The following is a 10709-nucleotide window of genomic DNA, read 5'->3' as shown; positions in this document are numbered from 1 at the left end:
CAGGGTCCTGGGCATTGCCCCCCATCAGTGGTAGGAAGAAGAGGAGGAGGAGGAGGCCAAAGGCCCAGCAAGACCCCATGGCACTGATGTTGTGAGGCAGCCAGGGACAGGGACACAAGGACACCAGAGCAGGGGTCAATCATTAACTGGGGGGGGGGATGTCTAGGTTCACCCACAGGCCCCAAGGGCATCGACCCTGATCAAGGATCCACATGGATGAGGGGAAACAGCAGGGGAGGGTGCCGTGGGGAAATGGGATATGAGGGGCTACAGGCAGGGGGGAAATGGGTGTCCCGTGGGGTCTGTGAGGTGCAGTGGGGTTCAAACCCCTGGTCCAGGGCCCGTTGGCTACCTGTCCTGGCTGACAGGCCACGGGGCAGGGGACGATGCATTGTACTGCTAGCTTCCATTCTAATTGCAGGCTTTATGCTTTTTTTTGCATTGAATCTTGTACCAAATCGCTGTGTGCATCACTTCTATCCAAGCCCGTACACGATGTGCGTGGGGTTTTTTTTTTCCCTGCCAAACCGCTCCAGGAGCCGCAGCACTGGACCTGGGTGGACACGGGTCTCCTGGGCTCACGTGCGAGCGGCACCAGGCACGGTGTACTTCCACTCCCGGTGGTCCTAGGCCAAAAGGCGGGGTGATGGGAGCAGTTATGGAGGTAAGCTGGCTGGAATGAGAAAATCCTGACATTCTGGGCTGAGCTGTGTGGAGATGTCAGGAGCCTGGCCACCTCCTCCAGTTGCTGCAGTGCAGGAGGCCAGGAAAGACCAGGGCAGGGTAGGAGCACACAGCCCATGGACTGTGACCCATGGCACTGCCCCAGACGCTGGCAATGAGCCCTGCACTCACCTCACTCACTCCGGTCCCTAAATCGAAGAAAATGTTTAATGAGAAGTTACAAGAAGACAGGACAGGCTGGTGGTTGGGCACAGCGCCCAGCCAGACAAGCACTGACCGGTCCTATTTCACACGCAGCTGGCCCCTTTCCTCCCTTTTCTGCCTCCCCACCTCTTTGTTCCTTCTGCTCCCCTGCCCTGCACCAGTCCCACACCACTCCCAGTCCAAAGTGCTCCTGATTCCCATCTTATCAGTTGCAAAGTCCAGGCTGATCTTCCTGGAAGCAATGCCTGATGCTTGCCTTATGCTTGCTCGCTTGCCAGCAAGGAGCATGACGGGGACGTTCCTTTCTCGTCACTGGGCCCGTGTTGGTTCTGTCAGGTCTGTGCCCAGCTAGAGGTTGGATTCTGCTTGGTTTCCCCGTTTTCCATGGGTTTCTAATGCATGAGGTCTCCAAACAACCTTGCAGGAAGAAACGCTCTCGCTCTCCCATGCCCCCATCAGTCAGTGTGGGCGAGCACCTTCGGTTCCCACCACTGCTGCCCCGCCAGGCTTATGTCCCTGTCTGGTCTTCTTCATGGCTTACTCTTTTTCTCATTATCCCTCACCCCACTGAAGGAGGTCCTTGGCCAGATTCCCCCGGGGAGCAGAAACTCTCCTTCCACACACCCTTACAGCCAGGACTGCAAAGCCAGCGGTGTCCCGAGCAGGAGCCGTGTTGGAGCAGGCCAAGGGACCTCCGCTCAGCGCTGGTGCGGCCGCCCCAGGGGCACTGGGCCCAGTGCTGGGCTCCCCAGCACAAGAGAGCCCTGGAGAGAGTCCAGCCAGGGGCACGAAGGCGATGAAGGTGCTGGGGGCTCCGTCTGGGCACCGGGAAGCTTTGTCACGGCGTGGGCAACCACGTGCCGACACAGGTTGGGGGGAGGTGTGCGTCCCTTGGCACATTCAGAAGCCACATGGGCACGGCCACGGACAACTGGCTCTGAGTAGCCCTGTCCTGCCTGGTCTGTGGGTGGGGGGCAAGGAGGTGGTGATGGAGACAGCCCCCAGCGGGGTCCTGCCCGATGCCAGCTGCCCCCCGCTCCTGGGGACAGCCCCGACGGGGACACGTCCCGGGTGCCCCATCGCTGAGTGGGTGGCCCTGCTGTCCCCGGGTGCCGCTGCAGCCCACGGCAGGGCTGAGAAACGCGGGGGTTGGGGCGGGGGGGGGGAAGGGTCCGGGTGGGGCCGGGATTTCCCCGTCCCCAGCCTTTCGCTCGTCCCAGAGCTTTCGCTTTCGCTTCTGCCAACCTGCGAGACCGCGATCTACCCGGCGCCCGGTGACGTCACGAGAACGCCGGTTGGTCATTGGTGGACGCGCAGCGGAGCCGCCAATCGGGTCTCGGGGCGGGGCCAGAGCCGGGGAATGCCTTCGAGCTCCGCGGGCAGCTCGGGGCACAGCGCGACCATGGGGCCGGGACGGGCGCGGGTCCTGGCCCTGGGGCTGCTGCTGGGGGTCCTGGGCGGAGCAGCGAGCGGTGAGTGCGGCCGGGGACCCCCCGGGCCTTTCCCCTTTCCCCTGCCGGGTCCCCCCCGGGCTCGGCATCCCCTCGGGGCTGCCCCTCAGCCCCCTCTGTCCCCGCAGAGCCCCACTCCCTGCGATATTTCTACACGTCGGTGTCGGAGCCGGGCCTGGGGCTGCCGCAGTTCGTGACCGTGGGGTACGTGGACGGGGAGATCTTCGTGCGCTATGACAGCGAGACCAGAAGGACGGATGCCATGATGGACTGGATGGCGGCCATCGATGACCCGCAGTACTGGGAGAGGAACACCCAGATCTTTCAGAACTCTGAGCAGATTTTCCGCATGGGCCTGGACACGCTGCGGGAGCGCTACAACCAGAGCAGGGGTGAGAGCGGGACGGGCCGCGGCTCTGGGGGCTGTGGGCGCCATGGGGCAGGGGGGTCCCCAGCCTCACTGAGGCCTGGCCCTGCCCCCACGCTGCCGCCCCAGCCCCGGCCTTGCTGTCACTGGCTGGCGTCACTGTCATGGGGCTTCCAGTCACCATGTCCCAGCCCCACGGTGCTCGGGGTCCCTTGTCACAGACCCAGAGGGGCGCTTCCAGACCCAACCCAGCCCCTTGCCGCCCCCACGCTGCTCAGGGCCCCCTGTCCCAGAGCTGGGGAGCTCCAGGCCACCCCATCCCAGCCCTTCACCATCCCCACAGCAGTCAGGAGCCCCAGAGCCAGAGGGGCTCCTGCCCCCATTGTCCCAGCCCCTTGCTTTCCCCATGGCACTTCAGGCCCCCACCCCAAAACCTGAGGGATTCCCCCCACCCCATAGCAACTCCTCGTCACCTCACAGCATTTATAACCCCGTACAAGCCCCTCGCTGCCCCAAAGTACTCTGGTTGCAGGGGTGCAGGACGCTGGGACAGGGCAGTGTGGGGCACCCGCATGCGCTGCCGGAGGGGTCTGCACCTTGTTAAAGGGGCAGGACTGTGGCGGCCCCTCACCCCCTGCCCCTGGTTGTGTTACAGGCTTTCACACATGGCAGCGTATGTATGGCTGTGACCTCCTAGAAGACGGTAGCATCAGGGGGTTTGACCAGTATGGCTACGAAGGAAGAGACTTCATTGCCTTTGACAAAGACACGCTGACGTTCACTGCAGCGGACGCTGGGGCACAAGTCACCAAGAGGAAGCAGGAGGAGGAAGGGACTTATGCTGAGCGGATGAAGCACTACCTGGAGAACACCTGCATTGAGTGGCTGAGGAAATACGTGAGCTATGGGAAGGCCGTGCTGGAGAGGAGAGGTGAGGGGGGATGCAGCACCAGGCTGGAAGCAGGAGCAGGGCCAGTGCAGGGAGCTCAGCCCGGCCCTCACTGCCACCCTCTCCCCAGAGCGCCCTGAGGTCCGAATTTCGGGGACGGAAGCTGGCAAGACCCTGACCTTGTCCTGCCGTGCTCACGGCTTCTACCCGCGGCCCATCGTCATCAGCTGGCTGAAGGACGGCATGGTCCAGGAGCAGGAGACCCAGAGGGGGAGCATCGTGCCCAACAATGACGGCACCTACCATGCCTGGGCCACCATCGACGTCCCGCTGGAGGACAGGGACAAGTACCAGTGCCGCGTGGAGCACGCCAGCCTGCCCCAGCCCGGCCTCTTCTCGTGGGGTGAGCCCAGCAGCATGGGGTGCGTGGGACTGGAGTGCTTGGGGGCTCCCCCTTCCCTTCCTAACGGCCCTAATTTCCCGCAGAGCCACAGTCCAACCTGATCCCCATCGTGGCAGGGGTGGTGGCTGTCATTGTCGTGGCTATCATCCTTGCCCTGGCTGGATTCGCTGTCTGGAAGAGCAAGCAGGGTAAAGTGCCTGGGCGGGTGAGGCAGAGGGGTGCGGGAGGAAGGCAGGGGCTGGGGGGGGGGGGGCTGTATGAGGAGCTGGGGCACCTTTGGGAGGCCCCCAGCCTGGCCGTGACATGTGGCTGGTGCTGATGCCTCTTTCTCTCTGCAGGGAAGAAAGAGAAGGGCTACAACATAGCACCAGGTGAGTGACGGAGGCAGCGACGTCCCCAGCCTCTGCCCATCGCTGGGGCAGTCTTGGGGCTCTGGTTTCTCTCGGGGCTCCCAGCACAGCGGTGTCACGTTCTGCTTCGGGAGCTGCTGCCCTTCCTGTGCCAGCTCCTGGGCTGGGGCTCACAGCCGCTCCTCTCTTGCAGGCAACGACGGGGGATCCAACAGCTCGAACACAGGTACGGAATGAGACGGGGGGGTTCAGGCAGGAGCCCCAGGGAGGTTGGAGGGTCCCAGCTTGTCACGTCCTCCTGTGGTACCTGCAATCAGGGTGGTGCTGTGCCCAACTGGTCCTTGGGTTCCCTGGGGAAACTCCCAGGGTGGTAGGTTTGGGATGAAGACGTGGCCCCATATGACGCTGTCTCTTCTTGTCCCTGCAGGGAGCAACCCCAGTGTCTAACCACTCTGCTTCAGCCCATGAGGAACCAGATTTGTGCTGCTGCTGGATGTGGCCCCGTTCCCCCACCCTCTCCCAACTCCTACCTGCTACCGCAAGAGCACCGCTACAGCGTAATTGCATCTGCACACCTTCAAACAAAATAAACAACCCAAGATTTGCTGATTTGCCACAAAGCGTGCCTGGTGTCTGACGGGGAGCGGGTGGGCAAGGTGCTCCCGTCCCGGCCTGGTGGGTCAGGGTTGCTGGAGAAGCTGCATGGGGAAGTTGGGGAGGCATCGAGGGAGGCTGGGAGCTGCATGCAGAAAGAGCTCAGCACCGTGAGGCTGTGCGTCGGTACAGCTGGGGCCTCTTCTGTCTGGGGGAATTCATTGTTTGCCAGGACTCGTCACGGGAATCACAGAGGGGCTGGGGTTGGAAGGGACCTCTTGAGGTCCCCTTGCCCCAAACCACTGCTCAGCACCACCCAAAGCCTGTTGCCTCGGACAGGTCCAGGGCACTTCTCGGTATCTCCGATACTGGAGACTCCACAGCCCCTCTGGGCTCCCCCCGAGCCTCCTCTGCTCCGGGCCGCGCAGGCCCAGCTCCCTCGGCCTCTCCTCCCAGGGGAGGTGCTCCAGTCCCTGCAGCACCTTCGGGGCCCTCTCCCCAGTGTGCCCAGGTCTCTCCTGTACTGGGGAGCCCAGCACTGGGCCCAGGGCCCCAGCTGTGGCTGCCCGACCTCCCTCTCGAGGAAGAACCTTTCCGAACAGCCGGCCTGAGCCTCCCCTGCGGCAGCTCCACGCCGTGCCCTCGGGCCCTGTCGCTGGCCCCCGAGTTCTGAAGTCGTAACTGCTATAAAAGCAAAAGCTCTTAACCAGCTTTGAAGGAAGGTGGAGTTCTGTGTCAGAGATTTTTACTATGGCGTGTCTTTAACACCAGCCTTGCATCATGCCGCTTACCCTAGTGTAAGTGAATCTTTGGAGTTTCGGTTTTGGGAAACGGTGACTTCAAGAGGTTCATGTAGTCAGACTGTTCCTGTTGGATTTATATGTTGGAGGGAGAAACCACCCTCAGCAACTTCATATTAACTCACCTACACGTCTGGGTCAGGAATTCTCCCACTGATCCATGAGGGTTAGGGCTGCAGGTAGTAAAAATCTGCCTATTTTTTTCCTCTCCTGTTGAAGCAGTCTGTTACGTGAACTGCTTCTTGCAGCCTACTACAGCATAACTGTCAGTCTGACCCAGAATGAGCCGAAAACTTTTTATGAAAACCATGTTACTGAGATGGCACTAGTGACCAGTTCGCTTGGCCATAAGAGCCATGGGTGTTTTAACCCTGTTTCACTATTAAAATACTGCACGTGCCACCCTTTCTTCTAATGACCACCTGCATGGCCGGTCTCAGCGAAATTCGCTAAGAATCCCTTTAAAGTATCAAAACCGGACAAATCTGCTTATCACTTCTCTTGGAAGTGACGTAGCCAATATTGTCAAAAGATTGCCTCATCAGGCAGCCGTGGGCCGCCGCGAGGCCTCCCCTGCTCTGGGCTCAACAAGCCCAGCGCCTTCAGCCGCTCCTTATCGTCTTGCCCTGCAGAGCCTTCGCCGTCCTCGTGGCCCTCCCTTGGGGGCTCTCGTTTAGTTCCATGCCCTTCGTCTGCCGCGGTGCCCGCCGCTGCACGCGGTGCTCCAGGCGAGGCCGCGCTAGCGCAGAGCGGAGCTCCCCACACCCCGCCACGACGCGGCCCGCTCCTCTCTGAAGTGTGTCCGCTTTATTCCATACAAACCCCGGCGCCAACAGGAGCGGCTCCCATCCTGGAGCTGCTCCCCGAGGCCTGTCCCCGGGGGGGTTTCGGCCGCCCCGGGGGGTGTTAGCGCTGCAGCAGGCGGCTGTAGGGCCCACCACGGGCCGCGAGCTCGGCGGGCGTCCCCGTCTCGGCCACGGTGCCACACTCCAGCACCACGACGCGGTCGGCCTTCTCCAGCATCCGCGGGTGGTGGGTGATGAGCAGCACCGTCCGGTCCCCCGCGCTCTGCACCCACTGCTGCAGCTGCAGGAGATGCCGGTGCCCATCAGCCTCCGCCGCAGGGCTGGACCCCTTCCCCCAGGCACAGTCCACCGCTCACCGCCACATCCCCATCCCCGTCCAGGGCACTGGTGGCCTCGTCGAGGATGAGGACAGCGGGGCATCGCACCAAGGCCCGCGCAATGGCGACACGCTGCTTCTGCCCAGCCGAGAGCTGATCTCCTCTCTCCCCTACGTCTGCAGGATGGGGACAGGGAGGTGATTAGGGCGGACGCCCCGGTCCCCCCCGCTCCCCAGTACCCACCAGTGTCAAAGCCTTGGTCCAGCGCAGAGATAAAGCCCAGGGCACCAGCAGCCTCTGCGGCTGCTACGATCTCCTCCTCCCGGCAGCCCTCCAGCCCGTAGGCAATGTTGTCCCGGATGGAGCCAGAGAAGAGCACGGGCTCCTGCCCCACCAGTGCCACCTGCCCCAGGGCAGAGGCTGAGTCCGGGCACTGCTCAGCACGCTTGTGCCGCTCACCCTCCCGCGGCCACACTCACCTGGCGGTGCAGGTACCGGTGCTCGTAGTCGCGCAGCGGCACCCCGTCCAGCAGAACCTCCCCGGCCGTGGGCTCGTAGAAGCGCTGCAGCAGCCCGGCACAGGTGCTCTTCCCGCTGCCGTTCAGCCCCGCCAGCGCTGTCACCTCACCGGGGCGCAGCTCGAAGGAGACGTCCTGCAGGACGAGGTGCTCGGGGCGCGTGGGGTAGGCAAAGGAGACGTGCTGGAAGGCGACGTGGCCTTGCAGGGTGGCAGGCTCCCAGGTGCCCCCGGTGCCCCCCGCCGGCTCGCGGTCCAGGTAGTCGAAGATCTTGTGGGCGGCTGCCAGATTGCTCAGCAGGTCGCCGTAGGCATACGCCAGCGCCTGTGTGGGGCAGAGCTACTGGCACCCAGGATGGGGACACAGTGACACGTTCATGGCAGGGACAGACGTGGGGATGTGCCCACGGGGGGGGGGGGGGCACTGCCCGGCCTTACCTGCACACTGCTGCCGGCGTTATTCTGGTAGAGGATGAAGGCGATGAGGCCGCCAGCAGTGAGGGTCCCCTCACGGAGCTGCTGGTGCCCACAGTACAACACCAGCACCTGCACAGCCAGCTGCAGTGCCTGTGGGGACAGGGGTGAGTGGGGATGTCCTTGTGCCAACAGGCACCTGGGTCCCCCCCATGTCAGCCTCACCCGCTGGATGAGGAGGAAGATCGCCTTCTCCATGTCCCGCTGGTCCCGCAGCCTCAGCATCTTGGTCAGTGCCTGGCCGTAGCGGCGCTCCTCCTCCTCCTCCCCAGCGAAGGCCCGCACCGTCTCGATGGAGGAGATGGCCTCCTGCACCACCACCCCAGTGCCAGCTGTTGCGTCCAGCACGGCCTGCTGCAGCATCTGGGGAGGGCCAGCGGGCATCAGCACCCACGGGACGGCACAGCCGAGTCCTCGCCATCCCATCCCATCTCCATTCCTGCTCTCCTCTTGCCCGTTATCCCCTCCCTGCGATCACCATCCCCGCAATCATCATCCCCACGTTCCTGACCCTGTCATTCCCAGCCCCAAACCTCCTGTCCCATCCCCGTAACCCTCACCCTGCTGTCCCGTCCCAGCCATCTCCACCTCACCATTGTTGCCCAGCCATCTCTACTTCCCATCCCACCCCCACCATCCCCACTTCTTGCTGTCCCCAACCTGCCACCCTCTTCCTGCTGTCCCCATCCGGCCATCCCACCCCCGTCCCTGCCCTCCTGTCCCTACTGTCCCACGTCCACCATCACCTGGTGCCGGGCATTGTAGACCTTGCGCGCAACTATGGCGAGGGGCACCTCAAGCAGCGCCAGCAGGGTCAGGCGTGGTGAGAGCGCCAGCATGAAGGCGCTGAGCCCCAGCACCTTCCCCAGGCTCCTCAGGGCGATGTTGGCGTTGCTTGGCACCACCTTGCTCGCCAGTGGCACGTCAGTGGCCAGCCGGGAGGCCAGATCGGCTGCAAGGGTTGAACAAGATGAGTAGGGGGACACACCATGGGGACAGGGGCAGGGAACCCCCCCCACCCCCTTTGTACCTGCTGTGGTCTGCTGGAAGAAGGCTAGGTCCTGGTGCACCAGGCCAGAGAAGAGCTGGTCACGGGTGCGCAGGGTGAGGCGAGCCATGATGAAGGTGAAGAGGCCCCCGCGGCAGCCGGCAAACAGCGAACTGGGCAGAATGGGGGAGACACCCCGAAACCCATCAGGCACCATCCCAGGTGTGGACAGGGTCTGGGGGAGGAACTGGGGGGTCCCTACCTGCTGGCAGAGGCGAGGCACACAAAGCCGATGGCAGTGGCAAAGGCAGTGGGGCCGTCCCCACGGCGGAGGACGTCCAAGGCCCTCCCGGTGCAGTAGGGCACGGAGGTCTCGCCCAACGCAGCCAGCACGAGGAAGAAGAAGGCTCCGCCGAGGAAGGGCCACTCAGGCCAGGCCAGTGCCAGCTGCCGGCGCAGGGCCGCCTGGTACTTGGCCTCCTTGTTCCCCAGGGCCACCCCAGGTGCCAGGGAGGTCCAGGTCAGCAGGGCCAGCAGGGCCGCCCCGTAGGCCAATGCCAGCCAGGACGGCGTGGCCATGGCCAGCAGCACTGGTGGAGCCCCAGGCAGCTCCAGGAAGCCCCGCAGGGTCAGGAAGGTGGCGGGGGTCAGGCTCACCAGGGCCGCGGCTCCCCGGGGTCCTCCGGGGGCCAACAGCCTCCCAGCCCCCACCAGCACCGGTAGCCTCAGCCCAGCCTCCAGCCATGTGGCCACTAGACCCAACTGGGCCAGTGCTGGGGCCAACCGGGCCAGCGCTGCCAGCACCACCAGGTCAGCCAGGAGCAGGACAATTGCCAGGCGCAAGGTGGGCAGCAGCTCCATGGCTTGGGGGGCTCGAGGAGCGTTCAAGGCCCTACCCAGCACCCCCAGACCCTCTGCTGGTCACCTGGACCCCGCTGGGCTCCCTGAGGCACTCCCCAGGGAACACCAGTGCTCCCAGTGCAGACTCCTCAGCTCCCCTCGACCCTACCCAGCACCCTGGGGCTCACACCAGTGCTCCCGGCTTAGCTCCCTGAGGCCCTGCTGAGCTCCCTGGGACACCAGTGCTCCCAGTAAATCCCCCGGTCCTGACCAGGATCCCTAAGACCCTTCCCAGCACCCTAGAACACAAGCCAGTACTCCCAGTACGGCCCCCCAGTCCCGTCCCGGACCCCCAAACCTCTCAGGAACACACCAGCAACCCCCAGCGCAGCCCCCTTCACCTTTCTGAGACCACCCCGGCACACTGAGGACACACCAGCTCTTCCAGTCCTCCCAGTCCAGCACCCCCCCACCGGCTCCGTGCTCCCCGGTGCTGCTCGGCTCGGCCCAGCCGCCCCCCCTGGGTCCCCCCAACCCGCTCTGCCCCCCCCCCCCCCCCGGGGCCCCCAAACCCACCCGGCCCTGGCCGCTCCTGCTACCCTCCGGTAGCAACTTTCACTTTCGTTTTCACGGCCCTACAGCCCTCACCACGCCCCCTCCGCCCCTCGCCACGCCCTCTCCGCCCCCTCGCCACGCCCTCTCCGCCCCCTCGCCACGCCCCCCTCCTCTACCGGCGGCAAGCTGCTCCGGCCCGATCTGCCTGACAACTGGTGACGCGCCGCCGGCCTCAGCCAATGGCAGGCGGCGCCGGCGCCGGTCCCGTTCCCGAGCTGGGTTTCGTTTTCCGAGAAACGGGAACGGGGCCGGGGCCGGGGCCCGAGAGGGGCCGGGAGGGTCGCGGGCGCTGAGCGGGGACGATGGGCGCCGGCCGCCGCCTCCTGGAGTCGCTGCACCCCGAACGCTGGCGCTGCGCGGTGGTGGCGGCGCTGATGGGGGCCTCAGCGCTCGGTATGGGGGGGGGGGGG

At 64.5% G+C, this 10709-nt stretch overlaps 2 protein-coding genes across 4 annotated transcripts; one reads left to right on the top strand and one right to left on the bottom strand.

The window, feature by feature from the left end:
- The first annotated feature begins 2200 nt into the window (after positions 1–2200).
- LOC118175210 (class I histocompatibility antigen, F10 alpha chain-like) lies at positions 2201–4968 on the top strand. Of its 3 annotated transcripts, none has more exons than XM_035341207.1 (8): positions 2201–2360; positions 2468–2731; positions 3362–3637; positions 3726–3998; positions 4082–4186; positions 4337–4369; positions 4542–4574; positions 4776–4968. In XM_035341207.1, the coding sequence occupies exons 1-8, from the start codon at positions 2249–2251 to the stop codon at positions 4793–4795; spliced, it is 1116 nt and encodes a 371-aa protein (XP_035197098.1). In that variant the 5' UTR covers positions 2201–2248; the 3' UTR covers positions 4796–4968. The 3 variants fall into 3 exon arrangements, with proteins under 3 accessions (XP_035197098.1, XP_035197100.1, XP_035197099.1); XM_035341209.1 differs by having other exon boundaries at positions 4082–4203; XM_035341208.1 differs by lacking the exon at positions 4542–4574.
- A 1616-nt stretch (positions 4969–6584) lies between these two features.
- TAP2 (transporter 2, ATP binding cassette subfamily B member) lies at positions 6585–10210 on the bottom strand. Its single transcript, XM_035341210.1, has 9 exons — positions 9107–10210; positions 8887–9017; positions 8603–8808; positions 8022–8219; positions 7821–7949; positions 7345–7707; positions 7109–7268; positions 6905–7041; positions 6585–6828 (listed from the first exon to the last, which is right to left on the bottom strand). Exons 1-9 carry the CDS (start codon positions 9703–9705, stop codon positions 6649–6651), a joined length of 2103 nt encoding a protein of 700 aa, XP_035197101.1. The 5' UTR covers positions 9706–10210; the 3' UTR covers positions 6585–6648.
- Positions 10211–10709: the final 499 nt, after the last annotated feature.

The sequence above is a fragment of the Oxyura jamaicensis genome, chromosome 16 (assembly GCF_011077185.1).
Source record: "Oxyura jamaicensis isolate SHBP4307 breed ruddy duck chromosome 16, BPBGC_Ojam_1.0, whole genome shotgun sequence".
Lineage (NCBI taxonomy): Eukaryota > Metazoa > Chordata > Aves > Anseriformes > Anatidae > Oxyura > Oxyura jamaicensis.
This window is presented reverse-complemented; position numbering and strand designations above follow the sequence as displayed.